Source organism: Fulmarus glacialis, unplaced genomic scaffold (genome assembly GCF_000690835.1).
Source record: "Fulmarus glacialis isolate BGI_N327 unplaced genomic scaffold, ASM69083v1 scaffold25561, whole genome shotgun sequence".
Taxonomy (NCBI): Eukaryota; Metazoa; Chordata; class Aves; order Procellariiformes; family Procellariidae; genus Fulmarus; species Fulmarus glacialis.
The window spans coordinates 229-21396 of record NW_009192499.1 but is presented as its reverse complement, the minus strand read 5'-3'; the positions used below and the strand labels follow the sequence as shown (position 1 = coordinate 21396).

The 21168-nt window shown below is 36.8% G+C and overlaps 1 protein-coding gene across 2 annotated transcripts; it reads right to left on the bottom strand.

The window, feature by feature from the left end:
* Positions 1–6950: 6950 nt before the first annotated feature.
* SKIL (SKI-like proto-oncogene) lies at positions 6951–20295 on the bottom strand. 2 transcript variants are annotated; one of them, XM_009587108.1, is made up of 6 exons: positions 19089–20295; positions 14117–14214; positions 12484–12722; positions 12035–12276; positions 10729–10953; positions 6951–7852 (listed from the first exon to the last, which is right to left on the bottom strand). In XM_009587108.1, exons 1-6 carry the CDS (start codon positions 20193–20195, stop codon positions 7691–7693), a joined length of 2073 nt encoding a protein of 690 aa, XP_009585403.1. In that variant the 5' UTR covers positions 20196–20295; the 3' UTR covers positions 6951–7690. The 2 variants fall into 2 exon arrangements, with proteins under 2 accessions (XP_009585403.1, XP_009585404.1); XM_009587109.1 differs by having other exon boundaries at positions 7424–7852; positions 12035–12248; positions 12603–12722; positions 19089–20195.
* Between the last annotated feature and the right edge of the window lie 873 nt (positions 20296–21168).

Genomic DNA, 21168 nt, shown 5'->3' with positions numbered 1-21168 from the left:
CTGGTTTACAGTATCTTGTGAAGCCGTGCTGCCAGCTGGCCTTCCATTGACTTTCCCAGTGTGATTCCACCTTTCTACGTATCTTATTTTTCTACTGCACCCACTTCACATGGAGCATGCTGTTACTTATATCCAACCACCATTTTCATGTTGTCTAGGTTCGATTCTAGATGGATTTAATCTTTCCCCAAACAATATTCCTGCCTATTTATTATTCAGGAGATAAACTTGTCATCTCTTGAGTGAAACTAGCGTTGTTCCACTTCTTGGACCACGCAATCGCGTTGGACAGATCATGCGTCACCTCCTGAATTTGGAAGGAGACGAGCCGACAAATGAACACGTTCCTGCCTCTCCCCTTCACTGAGAGAGTTTGCATTTCTTCAGTCTAGTATTTCATCCGTCTAACTTTAAATCATTCTGTAAATTAAACATCTGATCTGTTTGTGTCAAGTATAAATGCACACAGCTTAATACGGCTTTTTGATTAATACTAAGCATAAGGATACTTAACCGCTTCGGGATGACTGATCCCAACCTCTGTCGTCTAACAGTACTGTCACCACACAGTCCTCTGGAGTCTAAAAACCATGCATATTTTTTAAATCACGCTAATACTTAGATCTCTAATATACTTCAAAGTATTTCATTTATCTTCAAAATACCAGAAAATTTTGCAACATCTTGATATCCCATTTCATCCCAAAGCTGAGATTAGAAGCATTTTACATGGTGATAGTGCAGGCACATCCTAATGCACAAAAAAAGACTTTTTAAAATGCTGTGAGATATGAATTCGCAGGCTGTGGACACATCCTACTGTAATTCAGTCTCCTACAGTTACGGTTTCCTTAACCGCAAAAACTTCTTACCCTGCCATGTCTTCCTTCACAAATGTATTTGTCAAAGAGTATGCAGCACCTCAACAGGCAAGAAGTAAATTTTACACTTCAGTAACTAGTACTATTCAACAGTACACAATCTGGTGCCCAGAGGGCACAGTTTGAATTATTTCATTAATGTCGATAGAGACAGGAAACATTTACTCTTTTGTCAGTGTTATAAATAACACCACCAACATTTAAGTGAATATAAGTTAGTATGCTACAAGTGAACAACGATTCACAAAATCAATAAGAAACAAAGAAGAATGACCTCCCAGCTGTATGCTAAATAAAGTGATACACTTAGGGCAATATTCTTAAAATTTGCCATTTTTAAAACGAGTGCTACACATGCATTTATTTTAGCAACAGTGTGAACACCTTAAAAATCAATCTTTTTACCCTGTCACTCAAGCAGTTTTTCCTTGATCAGCATTGTTTTCTCTGACAAATGACATGTGTTGCAATTAGTCATAGTTACACAAGCTATCAACACCCTATGACTTTTTCTCATACAAATGACTCACCTTGAACTTTTTCTTTGCAGGGTTTTCAGCTCGATAGCTTCTCCCTCACTTGGAAATACAGCAGTATAAAAATGTAACATGGGATGCAGAAATAAACAGGGTTAACTCTTTAGCTGGTACAGCTAGGTGTCTCCATCTTCTTCCATACTAAAAGCTGAGCTCGTCAAAATATTACCACTTTCATCTTCACCCTGGTTAATACTGCTCATTTCTTTCTTCAGCTGTAAAATAGAGGCAAGTACATTGTAGCACTAAGGGTTTGCAATCATCTGAAACAATCAGGATTTCCTATATACAAGACCAGTACCTTAAAACAAGGACAAAGCATTTTTGGTCTGATCTGAGGGGAAGTAAAAATATCTAAGTGTGTGTATGGGACCACTTCCTTATCCGTCAAAAAAATCCAAACACTTATTATGAATAAAATCACCTAGAAAATCTCCAAAATATGATTTGTAGTACAAGTTACAATTTTTTTCTACACTCTAGATCTATTTTTAAGTGACCAACAGAATATAGCCTATTTTATAAGTGGGGGAAGCTCAACCTAAACGGAAGACCCATTCATATACAGCTTATACAGGAACAGCTCCCTCTTTCTTTCTTGCCTCCTTCCTCCCTCTTCTATTCTGAATTTTCTATTTAAGCTCCCTGATGGTAGACAAAAATGTTAAGCAACGTAATCATGTGATTTACAGAAACGAATAACTCATGAGAGTCACTGTAGGGAGTATTTTCCATCAGCAAATAAAGTACAACTCTCATTTCTGATTTTAACTTTTTATAAATCTCAGCTTTTTTACAGTGATGTGATTTTTATCTTGTTCATTACTGAGCTATTAAGGAGAAGTGTGAACAACTCAAACACTGCTCCAGTTGTCAACTAGCAACAAAAGCTGTGCACCAGAGAACACGCCAAATAGACAAGTGGTTGTATTTACACATATAAACACTAACTTTATGTCAAGATACATAAGAAATCTTAGTGTCAGTAATATCTTCAGAGAGCCATAAGAAGCTTAGAAAATGGACTCATGGTGAGGGAGCGCTATTGATCTTGCAGATTTTCCTAAAATGCCCTTTAGAAAACTGGGGACCTGCTGCAGGCATTCGGAGTTCTGCTAACAAGTCTCAGTGTAATCAGGATTTAATTTACTGTAATCAAAGCAGACTCTGTCCTCCTTAGAAAAGTACCATTGTTAAACACCTTTCAAAAAGTCAAGTTTAGAAGTCAGTGCTCAAAAGTATTACAAGGACAAGTGTTCTGACATTACAGTTCTTTATTTGTTTTTGAATCCACAATCTATACAGGTATTTACAAGGCATGAAAATGGATAACAGCACAAAATACAATTGAGGTATAAGCTAAGAGCACAGTATGTCATGTTTCAATAAATATAATTCAAAATTTGTAAACTAAGTGACCAGATAGATGCCTCTTGTTTACTAAAACCATATAAAATATCTGTTAAATCTCACGTGAGGTAGAGGACAGTTTTGTGTGTCATGTAATGCAACCACAGCAACTTTAACAATAAGACTGTACATCATTGGCAAAGTATTAAAAATTGTTGAATGCACTGATCTTTTTTCACAGGCTTTTACTATGGTTTCATAATAGCCATTCAACCTGTTGCCTTGAGCTAACACAGACTCTGTTGTTTTGCAGCTACTTTCTGTAATTTATTAAGATAATTATACTGGCATGTCAACATCAATAAATACTTTCAAGAGTGAGTATGAAAACACAAAAACAGATTCACTCACAGAAAGCAACATAATGGCAACAAAATATTTTAGACCAACTTTTTATTATTTCCTAGAATTAGTTTAAATACAGTACAGCTGTGCTTTCCTTTAAGTGAGGTATCTATATTTGAAGAAAAAAAAATTCAATTGATAGTTACATTTAATCAACTTTCAAATAGCAAAATTTTATACCATTTGTTTGCTGTGCTTGATGAAGTGCTTAAAATTAATTTTTCAAGCATTTTCCAACTGAACCACTAACCCTGAAAAAACCCCAATTTTCTAAGTAATGGAGACACACTACAAAATTGTCGTGCTATCTGTAAGCAATAACTGCTTTCATAAAAACTAAGAAATTGATGTCTTTTTGAAATAGAAATATGCAACAAACAGAAATTTCTACAAGCTTTCTGTAATGAAAACTGATGAATACTCGCACTACAAACGTAATGAGCAAAAAGAAAGTTGAAATTTGCAGCTTTCTGCTGCTTACTAGTGACAGCTTAAATAAAATTACTGAAATATTGCAAGCACAGATTAATAGGTAGGTGTAATTATGCCTTTTGCTGACTTCACCATGTTATAGAAAACTCTGTTGTGTGGATTAATTACACGAATTAAGTGCAGAAAAAATACAAAGTTGTTATCTTTACTGACAATCAAAATATATACTCTACAAACAAGTGAATTCTAGGAAGTTGACCATGACAGAATTTCAAGGCCAACTTCACGACTAATGCTAGGAAAGTTTTCCAAAAAATTCATAACACATTCTAGCTATCCCCTCCCCTGATATAAAACAAGAATGTATGAATAAAACGCCGTGACTTCTAAAATATGGGCCTTATTTTTTCAGGCCACCAGTAGCTTTATGCTCCCATTCAATTTTTCCTACTTCACTAATCGCATTATGCCTTTACTATATACAAATGAGTTTACACCTAAGCTATTAATATATTAAATATAGAATAAAATTAGTTTAAGAATGTGAAACATAACTACATTTATCTAAATACTCAAGCTAAACGATATGCTTTACAAAAACTAAAACACAGACTTAGTTAAGTTTGGAGATTTAGATAAAAATCTCTTTTGTCTAGGGATACATGGCTACACTGCGAACGAGGGTGCTTTCAGACTACCAAAATTACAAGAGTTTTACTCTCTAAGCTCATATATTTTCTTGTTCATTAGAGTACCCAAAGCATGTGAAAGTTCTCTTCTAAAAAAGTAAGAGCAAACTAGATATTCACCTTGAATCCTACTTACTTTGTTCCAAAAGGCGCACTAGGCAACTTTGATCTTGGTCTAGGTGTTTAATAATTTTCAAATTTATGGACAATTTTAGGATTTTTTTCCTAAAGGCTTTATGTCACAACTATCTGGGAAAACGATGTCCTGCCTGAAAGATCAGCAAGCAATAACTGAAGGCAAAACAAATATGAATACATAAAATGAGCATGCTATGACTAAAAGTGAGGACCTAATGACAGAATTAGTTTCTACCATTAAGTGTGCACTTAAGTAAGGGCCCTTAAGTGTGCATTCCAAGTTCCTGTATTAGGCTGTAAAATAAACCATTCAATATAACTAATATAAGGTAGTGAAAAAAGGTCAACATATATTTGTTCTAGAACTTATACAGTATTATTTACAATTTACTAAAAAACTATCTTTCAAAGACTGTGAACACACAAAAGCTATGGCACATTTATGTATACATTATTACTTAAAATCAGTATAAAATTAAGTCTACACATATGAAAATTATTTATGTTATGTAAAGAGCCTGAAAGTAATATTTAAGAATTTTAGGAGGATTACAATAATTTAAAATGCATTCTAACTTTAGATTAACTAAATGGAATATTTACAAAGCTACTTTTAAAGTTATTTTAATAAATGTTCCGTTAGCTTTTTCAGCCAGATGTTTTAAAACAATTAGGAGGCCTTATCTGCAGCTGGAATTGCTAAAACTTCATACAGCTGCTTGAATTCTTGCAACAGTGAAAATATCAGTACAAACTACGGCCACCAGCATTTTAATAGTCTACACCATAAACCAGTTAACAGCTGGTTGAAAGATAGTTGAAGTGCTGGCTGAGGCACAGCAACCCGGGCTATACTAGCACTCCACTGCAATTGCCACTGCTGAAGGATAAACCGGCGGCAAAAGGGGAAATTTGAGCAGAAGTCACATAACATAGACAAGACCCAAATGAAAACGGAATATACAGTATTCTAATATAGTAATCCCATGAGGATTCCATACATTCAACAGCTAAGCTATAAATACTGTGGTAAATTAGTTACTGCAGCTGTATTAAATGAGTCTGTATGGCCTTATCTACACTGACAATCGAACAAGTCTGGTTCAAAACACTGACACTGAAAAACAACTAGAAACGGTATCTTTTGATCCTTTGACAATACCCCAATGAAACTTTTCAGTTTCCCAGGACGGTGTTTTCTTACTTGCCCATCTAGCTAATCCAACATAGGTTCTGCCCATCAAGTTGGACTACTTCAAGCTCCAGTGTCTAATAATCACACTTTTACCAATATTCCTGCCTACTCTCCCTATAGCCACCGTTTTGGCAGTTGTTACAATAAAACATTCATTGTGTTTTTAAAGGAAGTGGTACATACATAACCAGAATCATTTATACTCAACACTTTTCCTGCCAAACCATCACTACGCTGCAAAGACAGGATTTTTTCTTTTTTCTTTAAAGCAGTAACTTGGAGATGGAATTGAAGAAGGAAAAAACGTAATCTGGGTCCTCTTTTCTGATCAACACTGACAAAAAAACCTGTTTGATATTTTTCAACTGCTTTAATCGTCAGTGTAAATATGACACAGAGTCCATAAACAAAATTATACACAGCTATAAAAGAATCATCCTATGACTCCATAACATGTAATTTACCACCTCATTTCTCATTCAATTTAAAGATATGTGCAATTTTATCTTTCTCTGCGATATTCAGTTCTGTTATACCACTAAAAGAGAAACAAAAAAGAACTCAAAAGTTTTCAGTTTTACTGGTTCGGCTGGGGGGGGATGGGAGGGGGGGGACGGGACACGACCAATGTAGGCTTTTACTAGTGGCTTCATCGAAAATTAACTGAATTATTAAGAGAATAATAAACCTAAGTACCTCAAAAACAGAAGCTAAAGCACAGGTTAAAATTATGTAGTGAAATACTAGAACTACTAAAATATTCCTAGTCACTGACAGATGTCAGCTGTATCAAACTTTTTGGAGAGAAGTGCAAAAAAGTATTTCTTCATCCAACTTTGTAGTCATGCGTTTAATCCACTAGGAACCAGACTTCTGAAGTACTCAAATATTATATATACATAAAACAGTAATTCTGTACAACTACGCATTTTCAAATGTTATAGCTTAACAAACATGCTGTATTTCTTAATTCATGGTAACATTACTATGCCACTCAAATACAGAGACTATCAAAATTATTTTCAAAGTGCCATATCTCAGAACTTTATTTTTTAAGCTATTATCACAATGTCAGTTAAGGCCTGTTCTATGTAATGAAAGAAAAATCCACAAGCTGGCAAGAAGCTCGACGTGTGGAGGCTTAGGGTACTAAAGAAACGAATACATATTTTTTAATAAATATTATTTTTCTTGAAAGCATTAGTATCTGAAAACCAGTTAAGTCAAGCTTTCTCGGTTTCTAGAAGGAAAAGCCCCACCTTTAAGCCATTTATTAACGTTTCTTTCATACCTACCACATAGAAGAAAACAAAAGAAAATATGTGAATTTTTAATTTCCAAAGATTCCACTATAATTGCAATTTTTTTAATTTACAAAAAACCCCTAATGTTTTCTTCTTCCAGCATGGCAAGCAAATGCTGGCTCTAAACCTCTTTAGATTGATAACGACTTGTTAAATAGAAAATACTGAAAAGATCAGCTTGACTTCACACAATGAAATTATGGGAAAAACTCACACTAGTAAAACACTTTTGATGATCAATCTTCTATCATTGTGGTGATTTTTAGTATTACCTTACAGATGAAAAGCTGCCTTTACTTCCCCCAGTTCAAGAGCACATAATTCTCACTGAAACCCAAACTATTTTTGACCTTGAAGAATTCAGAATGTTTTTAATGTACTTTCATAACTGGATGTGCAATTGAGAGCAAAATAAAGATCACCACATATATTTTAACAGACAATGTTAAAAGGTAGAGTCTTCAAGACTGCATTAGAAATAGACAGAAACTGGTCACTCTATATCAAGAGTTTCGTATTTTTCATTGTTTGAGAAAAACACCAGTACAAATAAATGCAGATTTTCATAGCTAGGAAAATCTAAAAATTTATACCTATCTATCTCTATTTATTTATATATATGTATATCTTCATCTGGCCTTGTCTGGGAAATAGAAATCTGTAGAGAATATTTTTTCTTATCACACAGAAACTTCTCACGATTCATTAAAAACCAAAACACCCTGTTTGAAGGACGCAGTCATGCTTCCTCTTCCAATTTCTATTTTCCTTTTCCATTTTTTGAAGATTTCAAGATCTGTAGCTTCAACTCCTTTATCATCATCTCTAACTTTTCCCTTGCCTCTCGTTCTTGTCTCAATTCATCTTGAAGCTCTTGTCTATCTGCCTCTGCGTGATCCAATCTCTGTCTCAATTCTGCTAGCTGTAAAATAGAGAGGAGAGACAGAGAGGCAATAAGCAAACTTATTTGTAAACGTCAACTACTAATTTCAAGATGCCACTGATGATCACTGTATGCGTCAGATAAAAATATTTCTGTTCACCAGTATTTATCAGCTCATCTTCTACAGTTATCAAGAGTTACACAGTTACACCATTAGCAAATGACATCAATATGGAAAGTTGCATAAACATCATAGTATTACAAAAAAATGGAAAAGTCTCATTTTTAAATACATATAAATTGTAGTTATATGAACTGTCACACTAGACCATGTCAATAATGCATATAATCTGTCAGGGAGATTGTGACAATGTCTGCATCAGATGTTTCACAAATCCCAGAATAAATAGCACTTTTACATTTCCCAGGTTCATTTCTCTTACCTGACAAAATATTACTCTTTATTTCAAAGCCTTAATGCATTTCTAGATCAAACAAAACCACCAACACTGTTTTCTGATACCCTTTAGCATAAATGAAACAGAATTACCAGAAATAAGATTCAGAAAATCTTGAACATAACTGCCTGTGCATTTACATGTGTGTTCAAATATAAACATGAGTCCACCCAATTTTTTTTGTGAAACATTTTGTGTTTAAACACAGAAATTAAATAATTTTTTCATCTTTGGAGTACAGTAAACCTCAAACTTGCTAGTGTCATCAAAACTTATTTACAGTGAGATCTGGAAACGTCTGACGAATTTTTCAAGTGTGGGAAAGTTACTGTCAAATTGTTTATAGGTATGCTACCAGCAATTAAAACAGGGAGGAGACTGGAAACCAGTTATCTTCTCTACCATTGATTTAAGGGGTTATTTCTTACAAAAAGACCTCACTGAATCTAAAAAATCCATCTGCCTTTATGATGATAGGTATCTATCTGATCTAAATCATCACTAAGCATACATCTCACTGAAAATGAGGAAGACAGCTCATGAGAATGAAAGAAGCAGGAGCATACAGGATCACTGGTGTTCACCAATTGCTATAAAATGTAATGGGCAAAGGAACTGCTGTGCTGATTTTAGAAGAAACACCACGTTCAGTGGACTTTCATCTCCACTTGTACAATCGGAAATACTTAAACACTTCTTGGTATAATCACAAATATTTAAGCGGTTCTTAGACAGCAATAGGCTATTAATGCAAGTCTTCTGACTCCACTACTTTGATTACGTGAACTGTTGCAGTACAATAATGCCCACTGCCTGCATGTTACAGCATGCACTACATGAGCACATCTCTGGTTGAGTTCTGATTTCCAGCTCTAAGGAAAGGTTCCAGTACTGGTTACACTGCCCTATTGTGATTGACAGGGTAAAGCAACAATTGAACTAGACAATTCAATAAAGAAGTCAAAAAGGGGGAGAACACACTTAGTGTGGCCTAGAAAGAAGAACAGACATTTAAACAAGTTCCAAATCTCAAATTATTAGTTTTGTTTAATGTATAAAGAGGGTTCCTCCCAGACCAAGTTCTCAGAGAGAAAGGGCAGCCTCGGCAACTTCAAGAAGACATTGGACTAAGGCTTTTTTTAAATGCTGTATACACAGCTTGTGGAGGTTACCTGTTGCCAGACCTCTGTTTAATTCGGGTACTTCTGACAACTGCTTGGAACCTAAGGTCCAAAATCTATTGTAAGATGTGATAAATGGAGAAAAAGATTCAAATTATATGTTGCGAATAGCTCTACCACACAGATAATAATGGAGTAAACTTTCACGCAAGGAATGTATTTAGTTTTCAAAGTCTAACTTCAAAAGAAACAATCAACCAATCTCCTTGGGGAACAATCTATGGTTTTTACCCTCTAAAGAAAGTAAGCTACACCAGCCATATAAAACACACTTCACATGATTATCTTCATAAATTAGAACATGTTGTTACTTGCAGTAATAGGGCTTGTACCAGATGTTTAGTAAATCAGGCCTTAGTCAGAGAGGATTATTTCTGGCAGCAAAAGCTAGGAATCTGTGGAGTGGGATGTCATGAAATTAAATTCATGAGAAGGATTTATGATGCTAGTCTCTGCCCTACTCCCCAAAAATACCAAAACCTGTCTCTCAAGTAATGCCTGTTTCTCAGTTTGAGACACTAAGAACAGGAAATATATACAGCTATGATCAAATGACCACAAAGCTTTACTGAGCTTAAATTTCAGATTTTGTTTACTTTTAAAAAACTTGTAAAGAAAAAAACTAGTTTTCTGTGACATGGTACAAAATACATCAATATACATTTAATCATAACCGTAATTGATTTAGAAAAGTGGCATTCCAAGGCTCCCTCTGGCATTAACTGGATTTTTCCCATTGGAATGACATGAATAACCTCCAACATGAAGAAAGCAATAGTAAAAGTTAAAAAGAAAGAAAAAATATCTCCACAGGTTTTGACATATGAACTCAAGAGGCAGAAATGGAAGACAAAAATATGACTTTCATTTCCAAGGGAACTCTTGACCAAATGCTTTAATAAGAGCACAGAAGGGGGCTCATCAGATAGTGCAGAAGATTCTACAACCAAGTAACAGAAAAAGCAGCAAGGTATGCTACTAACCTGACAAAAAGGTGGTTGAGAGGTTTGGATTTATTTTTTTTATCATAAAAGGAAGAAAAAGATTAATAGCTTATTTCTATAACTAACACTTGACAGGTGAGGTGTTTCTGTAAGTTGCATTCTACCTCAGTTTCAATCAAGGGACAGGGAAATAAATATTGCTGTCACTGTGATCTATTTTGGTATTTGTCTATGGTATCAGAACACATGGAAAAGAGGTGGCTAAGCAATAGCTTCACAATTTCCTGATACACTAAATACAGTGTAGTTTGAAACAAACTTTCCCTTCTCACCTGTGCTGCATATTCAGCTTCCTTGTCTTTTTCTAAATTGGAGTCACAGCTACACTTTTGCTTCATCACTTGGTCCAGTTTCTTCTCCAAGTCTCTCTGCTCAAAATAAAATTCTTCCATTCTTTGAGCATGCTCTGTTTGCAAACATTCAAGTTCTTTTTGTAAATTCTGCTGCTCTTCAGTTAGTTCCTTCATAGCTTTAGAGTTGCTTAACATTTCCACTTCCTGTCAAGAAAAATCAGGATCACATACACCTTGGTTCTAAGACCAGAAAAGTAAAAAACTGAATTTAAATGTGTATCTGGAAACAAGGAGCACATTTATCTACTGATAACAACAGCCTGATAACGGTATTTATCTGCTTATCAATGACAGCCTGGAATTCTGTAGCATGCATTTCATTTTTAAGAAATTATTTATACTTCCAAGTACATGGAGCTTCCAGAAACAGATTCACAACTTCCAGCAGTGAACCTCAGAAAGCAGCAGCACTGATTTACTAAAATATACTTTGAAGATGTAAGAAGTGTATCATCAGAGAACAGAATAAATGTGTTTGATTTCTTTTTCCACTAGCATTTTGATATTTTTTAAAGTCTTAGTTTTTTTTTAACTTATCTACAAGCTTTACCTCCAACAGCAGAACAACTTAAAAGTAGCAGCTCTAGGGGGCCCTGTCTGAGCTCATAGATTCTGAGCTTAACATCAAATAAACTAAACTAAACTAAACTATTAGGTCTGGTCTATGAATGTAAGAAGCAAAGACAGTATTTACCTTAATTCAGGCAAAACCACAAGTGAACACCAGCTTCTAATGTCATCCATTATTAAAAGAGACTAATAAAATCCCCCTAAAACCAAGGGCTTATCAAATAGAAATAGGAAGGTGGTATTCTTTTTTATACAGGGCAGTGATAAGACCATTCCTAGAATACTGATGTTCGCATCTTTAAAGTCTTGAAAACTGAGAAATTTTAGAGGACTTAAACTATACTTGCCAAAATAATTCAATGTTTGGAAAACATTTTAAAGTGAAAGAAGTAGTTTTCATTTGGATAAAATAAATGGAGGAGCTGCTTGAACACAGTAGTGGCAAACTGAAAAGACACCAATTATTACTGGACTCGAACCTAATAAGTGTAAGGGATATTAAACATTTGGTGTCTGGATTCAAGCTGGGGAGGAAATTATCTGTGTGTTTTGGTGTTTCTAAATGAATGTAATCTGTGATACTGACTCTAGAACTGACAAGCTAACATCAGTTTTCTGATGACGCAAGTGAAATGCACTCAGATTGGCACTGTACCGTTTGAAGTTGCTGTTTCCTCCGCAAAATAGTATTTAGTTTTTCTTGCTGTTTGATGTAGGTTTTCATTACTTCTTCCATGATCTTTCCCTTGTCATCTTCACAACTGATGTCTTTCATGAGAGTGGGGGACAAGGTTCGCACATCATTACCTACTTCGATACGGCTAGAGTCTCTAGTGATTTTAGAAGAAACACGTTCAGATTTTCCACCTCTTGCAGAACGAGTTGACATAGGTGGATCTATAGGGAAGAGAACACAGCATAATGCTCACAGAAAATTAAACTTCCAGAGTGAAAAAAATGCAAAGAAAACTGAAGATTATAAAAAGGTCAAAAGAATTTTTGGAAAACTGAAGTGACATCACAAAATACTAGCTTGGTGTTGAGCTTTCCAAAATTATATGGTATAAACATTGGAAAGACTTCAATGTAACTTTCACTACTCACCTAAATGTTTATGCTGCTCCACACCAGATTTCAAGTCAATTTTTTCCTGTTCTTCAAGAGAAAGCTCTGGATAGGAGGCAGCTTTTTTGTGCTTTCCACTACTGAGCTTCTTCTCTGACTGTCCGGGTGAGGATTTAATGACTTCTGAAGCTTTGACTGTTGTTTTTGCAACATCCTTATATTGTGATGCAAGAGATACATTTGGAGCAACCACTTTATCACACATGTAAAGGTAGTAACTGTAGAACAGTAAAATTAAGAATGAATGGTAAGGCATAATAAATGATGACTGGTAGAGAGCAGTAAGTTTAATTTAATGTGATTTCAAACTGTAAAAGTTTCAATGAAAAATAAGCACGTCCTACGCAAAAGGAAATCCTAATGACCCTCTTAATCTTTACTGAGTAGATTATCTAGATGAGGTTTTGAGGCTATCAAACAAGGATTTTTCAAACATGGCTGATTAAAAAAATCATACAGAAAATCATATGAAGTCTTCATTTAAATACAAACAGTGAAATTAAAATGCCACTGAATCCAGACTCTAGCATTTTCATAATCCTTGTATTAACAATGGAGGATGAGGGAAGAGATCAGTGTAGTGGGAATGAGCATATCGCTCTTTAAATAGCAAAGCTGTGTACTGACAGTGCTGGGGCAGGTCTGAGACCAATGCTGGGCCTTCTTTCCCACATATATTGACCAATCCACCTGGATTTTCACAGCTCCTGTACTCCTGGAAGCATCCTTCTGTACTGCTCTAACCTAACCACTCAGCTTTTGTCTGGTACAGAGGGAAAAGAGTGCCAAATGAGTTACGGTCAGTGCCAAGAAATCAGGGTCAGGATGCTGGAGTCAACATCGCTGCCTTCAACACTTTCCGTTCTCCTAGTTCTGAAGGAAGGCACCGACAGAAACAGCAAACCGAGGGACCATCACAGAAGGTCCACCATTCACGTGTTTGCGTGGGAACGAGTTTGATGCATGTGTGTTGCTTTAATGCATGCTGCTAGCCAGAAGAGTCTGATCTCACCCATATACGGTAAATGCAAAACCACATGGGGATGAGGGTAAGAGCTACGTCAAGAAAAACTGTTTCCCTTGTCGATGCAGATGACAAACTTTGTACTATGTTAAGGAAATGCACTTGGTTTCTAAAACCAGGAAACTAATCAACAGACAATTCAGCTGTAGCCATTGTTCCAGGGTAGAATAAAGCCTTCAAACACCATTTACAAGTCTTTTTTGAAAGGAAATTAAGTTGCACTCATGGTAAATAGGCCCTATGCAGCTTTCCACATGTATGCATTATATTATAATAGGAAAGATTAAAAATTACCTTCTGTCATTTCTACTCTGAAAAGGACATTGTAATTACATTTCAATTGTATTGCTACTGAAGAAGACTCATAGATCACAGCTTGAGTCCCGTACCAAAAGTCACATTAGAAGCAGTTCATTAATATTTACACCAAGAAATGCATAAAAAGTTACGGTTCAATTATGCTTGTGCAATCCCTTGGAGTTTTCCTAACAGTTCAGGTTGCAAGTACTTTTTTTTCAGTTGAAATTATCTTTAAATAGCCAATTTGTACATATGGTGCTCATAGTTCTGCACAGGAAATTCAGTTACCTGGGATGGAAAAAGGAGGGTGGCTGAGGATCAGTTTCTGCTTCTTGCTTGATAACTGGATACCACTGCGATAATTCCAGGCTCTGCTGTGAATCTGCCTAAAGAAAAGGTAATAAATTGGTAATTGGAAGACGGGTACACGTTATTCACATTTTCATAAACACTCCTCAGTGGAAGGGTATTTACACCACTAATACATACGCATAAAGGTGGGTAACACCAGACAAACTGGGGTACTGAGTCTTTGGGAGAGATACAGGGCGATGCAAGCAACAGAAGTTTCTTTGATCTCCAATTTCCCATATGGGCAAAGTAGCAATGAAATTAAAAGAAAATCTCTTTACAAACCTATATAGAAGCTCTGCTGAGTTTCCAGAACTCTGCCAGAGGCATGCTGCAAATGCTTGGGAGAAACCGAAAGCAGAAACTAGGATTCCCAAAAGACTGTAAGGAGCCTTTTGCAATAAAGTATCCGCATCATAGTAAGCACCTACCAGATACTTTATTACAAAATTAAAACCGTGAATAAAATGGAACAATTCCTGGTGTTCCAGAGACAGAACTTCCTTTAGTTGGCATGAATTTTTATTACAGAAGTGGGCAAAGCTGCTGCAGTAACATGACAACTCCATTCCCTTTGGAGTAACAAACAAAATTCATTCAGGAGTATCAGACTAGATCATCTTAAAAAACTTCTGTGCATTTTGTATTTGGATAGCAATTCTTGTTCTGTTTGTCTCAAGAAACATTTTTGGAATTACTCTTTAGTAATATTTCGTGCTCCACTGCAAAGTCAATATTAATTTCAAGTGAAATATATTTAAATAAGACTCGTAGCTAAGAAATTGTTTCTTAATTTCATTGTATTAAAACAGCCATGGGAAGCGGGTTTTCAGGTAAGGTGTGGTTGATTGACCCCAGCCTGCAGCCAAGCACCCACGCAGCTGCTCCCTCACCACCACCCCCAGGGGATGGGCACAAAAGCAAGAAAGCTCACGGGTCAACATAAAGACAGTTTAAATAGGTGAAGGAAAGAGGAAAAAAAACAAGTGAAGCAAAGGATATCGCTCACCACCTCCCACAGACACACTGATGCCCTGCCAGTCTCCAAATAACGTCCCCCTTGCGTGCCAAAACCCCCTTTCTTCTCCTTCTATCCCAGTTTTTATTGTTAAGCATGGCATTATAAAGTACGGAGCATCTCTTTGGCCCCTGCCAGTCTCTTGCCCACCCCCAGCCTACTTGCTGCAGGGGCCAAGCACGAAACAGAGAAAGCACTGACGTTGCCTAAGCGCTGTTCAGCAGCAGCCAGAACATTGGTGTGTCACCAACACTGTTTTAGCCACAAATCCAAAGCACAGCACCATACAGGCTGCTACAAAGAAAGTTAACACCATTCCAGCCAGACCCAGTACCTTTGGAATGTTGCTCAATTAAAAAAAAGCCTATAAAGCTAAAAAAAAAAAAACCTACTGTACCAAAGGCTTCATCTAGCGTTCTAACATCTTCACAATTTCTTGTGTACAAGATACATTATCATAAAAGCTTGTATTTACACACCCCGAAATAAACTGTCACAGAACTTCATCTTTGGCACCCAATTACACACGTGTGGATTGTACCAAGGTCTGCAGAATCAAATGCCACTTGGCCATGAGAGAGACCAAATCCCATCTACAATATTCTGGTCAAAACTTCCAGCCCACTAAATTCAGCTCTAGCAATGAAACTGAAATTTAACTCCACTCCTGCAGCTCCTCAAATCAGTTCCATCACAGACAGAAAGGAGGGAGGGCACAAGGAAGCTAAGCTCCAGAATAGTAAATTCATAATCAAGTCTTTAAATAATAAAGATTTGAAATACAGCAAATAATCTCTAGAAAAATGGCATCATCCTGACACTTGTCAAGTTTTTTCTACTTACTCAGATCATTCTAGTAATTTAAATAATGCACATACATTACATTACAGCTAGTACACAGTAATCCAATTTTAACTTGTGAATCACATCTTGTCCATGTTTTAGGACTCACATTTTAAAATGTTTATATATTTACACATGAAGTTATATATCAGGCAATCTGTATTTTCTGTAGGTCAGATTTTTACATTCCCACCTATTTCAAATGGAAACCAATTGTACTGTCTATCCTTTAGTGTGCATTTTGCAAATGAATTACATAACTTGCAATCAAACTTTTACTTAGGAAAGAAAATGAAAGGTAATCGTAAATAAACATGAAGTCTTTTTCTAAGACGATTCCTTCCTCATCATCTAGGTTAATAAAAGAGATAAAGCATCTACTTCAATATATACACGTGTATTTCATTATCTAACAATCTGTTTAGTTTAGATGCTCTTAAATAATTCTATAAACGCAGTATATCCAAGTAAACTTAAAATTGAACGACATCTACCTAAACTGAAAGGGCTACATGAAAAAGATGTCTTATATTTCTTCTAAAGCTAGTTGTACAAAGCTGTTAAGAAAAAAAATAAGTAAGTAGTGGTTTCAGCCTAGTCATTAAGCCAGTCATTTTAGCAGAGATGGGATTTATAAAAATACTCAGAAGAAATGCTAACTTTCCACATTGCAAGCTTTTCCCCACACATGATGATGAACTCAAGGAATTGGTTTGAGAAGCAAGACAAAGTTTTAGTGCAGAGCAATTATCAGAATCTGTTGCAAAGTCAAAGGGAATGAGGATCTGACAGCGCAGAGATCAGCAGAGACTTGGTGACAGCTGTTCCCATGAAGAGCAGGTGGATGTTACACTGAAGAGTCTAGAACTCAACAGAAAATGAGAAACTCGGTGACAATCAAATATACAGCTTACAGCTTTCTTATTAGCACAAAGAACAGGAATGAATTAACCTTGTGAGTACAGCAGGCGAGGGCCTACATTGTCTGTTCTTAAGATACTGAAAGCAAAAGCATACTTGCACTGCGAGGTGAGTAAACTCAGACTGAAACGTTAAGGAGAAGGGCAAGGCACAGGACCTAAGATGTTCCGAAGGCTATGGGATTTAATTAATAATTTATTATTACTGGATGGACAAAGACCTAGCCAAGGGCAACTGTTCTTCCTGAGCCCTCCAAGATAACCTCAAAGATGCCTCGGCACTTCTGAGGACTGACTCAGCGAAGGTGGTAAGGTGACAGAATAGCAAATGGAACATCCTGCAAATAAATTTCCCTACGAGCGTAAGAAACGGTAATGTCTACACGTTGTACCTAATACCTCTCTCACACCACAGAAATGAGGGAAAGAAAAGATGACTGAAGCAGCCCAAGCTTCGCCAGGACCAGGAAACAGAGACCGTGCTCCAACACTCCCCTATTAAACTCTTCTGATCTTCTGTACTTTCCAGATGACTACCCATGAGACAAAAATAGAAAGAAAAAGAACCTTCCCTACATTTTATCTTTGTTGAAGTTTTCACAGAGTTTATCTCTCATTCTGATTTCATACGCTGCTTTTTAAGAAAGAACTATACAGATCTGCAGTGGAAGACTCCAGAAAGAGCTTCTGTATTTCATTTGCACCGGTTCAGTCCAAATTAGTGTTACTGCTAATTTCAGCTCATTTTTTCATCTGTACATATGAAACTGAAAGATCTCACGGTCTGAAATCTGCTACCGTGAAAAGGGAAGCAGTATTACTGGTATGAATACGGATGACTATTTCCACTGATGCATCCACTATGGTATAGTTTATTACCTACACTGGCATTGCAAGGATAAAGACTGCCATGTCTTTATCAGATGAAAAGCGAAGTCTCCTTGCTATGAACTTCAACTATGAAGTTGCATCTTTAACTAATTCAGTGCATGGAAGCCTGCCATATTGCAGACTTTCGTGGAAATTTTCTGCTAAAATCCCTTACTGTGGGCTGGCACAACTGTAAAAATACCTGTTACTACAGTAAGCCCTTCTGCAATACTAACTTTTCAGAAGTTTATGCTGAAAGTTGTCAGCACCTTTTTGGGCTCAACCATCTGGACTGCTCTTGCTGCTATTTTGAAAACCACCACAAAACATCCAACAGGCAAAATGGATATATAATCAAACCAGTAGCCATCAGACAGACATATAAATGCCAAATACACTGAAAAAAAACATAGCTATGAGGCAGGAACCATTTAAAAACCTCTTAAGTTTAAATTACACACAAAAAATTGTACCTTCTATGAACAGAAACATCTATGATGTTCGATACTTATCTGGTGCTTGTCATTTAAAGTAGAAGCTCTCTAAGGGAAAAATAAGCTCTGTATTTTTGAACCACAGCGCAGACTTGCAGCAGTATTTTAGGAAAAAATACGACGTCTATTATTAACCATTGTCAAGATACCGGCCTACAGCTCATTACTTGGTCTGCTTAAAACCCCCTCTTTTTGGCATATTTCTCTATACAAGTGGTTTAAACAGAAAGCTATTGCTGAACAAGCAGACTTTGGGCTTCTAAACAGCAATTTATCAATGCACTATTAGCCTACATGCAAAGTCATGAGATGGTGGGTTAGCAAGCCAGGTCACCATACACCGCACGTGTGCACGCTGGAGTAAAAATAACAAATGAAGAATTTGTAATACTTGATTTTCAAGCTCCTTTCTGTTTTGCTCAGCTGCTGCAACACACACCGCATAAAACATACTCAAAGGTCAAATGGGAGAATGAAAATTTCCACAATAGCTCTGAATTTTCCAGAGACTGCGTACTTTAGACCAGAACAAGAACCAACAAAGCGAAACCAACTCGAATGAAGTTACTTACAGCCCAAAGAGGAAAGAAATTACCACACTTTTTAATGAGAAATGTATTTCCATGGCAAAGCTCTCTCACAAATTTAACTTAGGCTTGATTTGACAAGCATTCCCACTTACAAAAGGCAAGCAACGCACTTCCAAAACAAGTATTTACATGTGAGCAAAGATTTGGGAGTTTTACAAGAATAGGTGAACTTACTTTGGACCGAGTTCTTTTCTGATTTTTCTCGCTAAATTTCTCCTTCATTTCCTCCAAGAGATGCTTCAGTTCCCGCTCCTCCGACGTTCCTAAGTATTTTTGGTTAATATGCAGGTAGCAGTGCCACTTGGCCGATTCAAATCCCCAGTGGCAGGTCCTCTTGTCTGGGGATCTGTGCGAATGCATCACAAACGTCTGGGGTGAGAACATCCCGTAGCACTCCAAACACTGGATACACGGGTCATCTGGCGCAAGGTAGAACTGAGGTGCAAACAAGCCCTGGCACTTCCCCAGGCATTCATGCTCTACTTCAAAGGCACTGCCAGTCTCTTTCAATTGGGCCAAGGTGTTCTTACCAGGGAGAAAACTGCCATTTTGCGGAAAAGTGCGAGGACGTAGTAAAGCATTGCATAGTCTCTGAGCATCAGTGAGCGTAATTAGCCCACAGGACGGAGCATTAAATGGAAGAATTCCCAAAACCTTCAGAATATGAAGCTGGTCGGAAGTGCACCTTGAGCAGTATATATACAGTTCATCACACACCGTATTGATCTGCTGCAATGAAAAGTCTCGGAGAACTGAATTTAACACTTGAGGCAGGCAAAGTCTTTTTTCTCCTCCAACTTTAAAACAAGAGATAGATTCCCCCTCCAGTATAGTCTGGGTGAGTTCTGTGGAGCTGTCTGGAGGAATGAGCAGTGGACCAGAAAGTATTTGCGGCGATGGAAGAGGCAAGAAGACAGTGGGTGACATACTTTCCTGGGAATAACGAGCTGAAAAAGCTGCCGGTCCACCCAGTGAACTCTGGCTGCTCAGGTGGAACTGTGCCAACGTGTGTTTCAAACCCGGATTTAAATTCAAAGGCTCAGATAGTGAAGTACTGTTTGGCTTGGCGGTTTCCCCATCAGCCTCCATAGGAGTTTCGTCATATTCGTCCAAGTTTTCCTTCTTTATTGTTGGCAATTTATTTACTACAACTCGTACTTTGCTATTTACATGCATTTCTGTCATTGCTTTTTTTAATGGAGGACTCCCATCCTCTTGGATCCCACTTCTTTTTTGGTCTGAAACTAGACCTAGAGGGAAGTTTATTTGAGGGCTTTCCATTGCTAAACACCAGAACTTTAATTAAAGTCCTGAGTGTGCATTTTCCTGCTTGTTCATAGAAAAAACAATTTCAAGTGATCTTGATTACCTCAGGCACACCAAGTTTTGCAATCCTTTCAGTAAAATGCTACTTCTTCAGCTCCAACAGTAAAAACTGTAACCCATTTTGCATCCAATACCATAAAATTAATAATGGAGAGGTTACACAGATTTATCTTTTAGTTTTACAGTTATTTGTTCTATTTTCTCATACAAAAAACCTGCTGCAGTATGTATACAAAAGGCTTTTCTTCATACGCTACCCACTATTTTACACAGTAGTCTTGTACAGCAATTTAGTAAAAAATGATGAGTTTATGCAAGAGTGTCCATCCTTGATCATTTTTTTCCTTTAAAAAATATACTGTCTTTTCAAATAAGTCTCTATTTAAATATTAAAATAGAAAAATGGTCTCAGTCTGAAGAACACTGATCTTAATGCAACCAATCCAAAATTTAGTTTGAGTTGTATAAAAATTTTATTCAGCACTTTCAGTTCTCGGAGATCAAACACAATCTTACGGGCTTGCTTTACTGTGCTGCCAACTGTATGATTTCACCACCACTAGAGTTACTATGGCAGTTCACAAATAAATCCCCAAATTAAAGGCTGATCCAGATCGCCGGCCAAAACTACATGTCCCTAGAGAGTCACCTTTTGCACAGATGTCACTGGTGTGTGTCAGAATTTTCCCACCCCAAGATTATTAGTAATAGAGGTAAGATCCAGGCCGTCGGCTAATTTCATGTCTTGTGCTAACAGAGTTCTGCCAGCCTTTCCAAATAACCTGGGAAAAGAGAAAGAGGTCAGTCACAAGCGATCCCAAAATGTGAGTTTGCCATGTCGAAGGAGGGATACGTTTCCCGATTAATTACGAAACATCAGCCCGCAGTGAGCTTTCCTTTCCAACCGTAAGCCCCATTACAAGCCCCG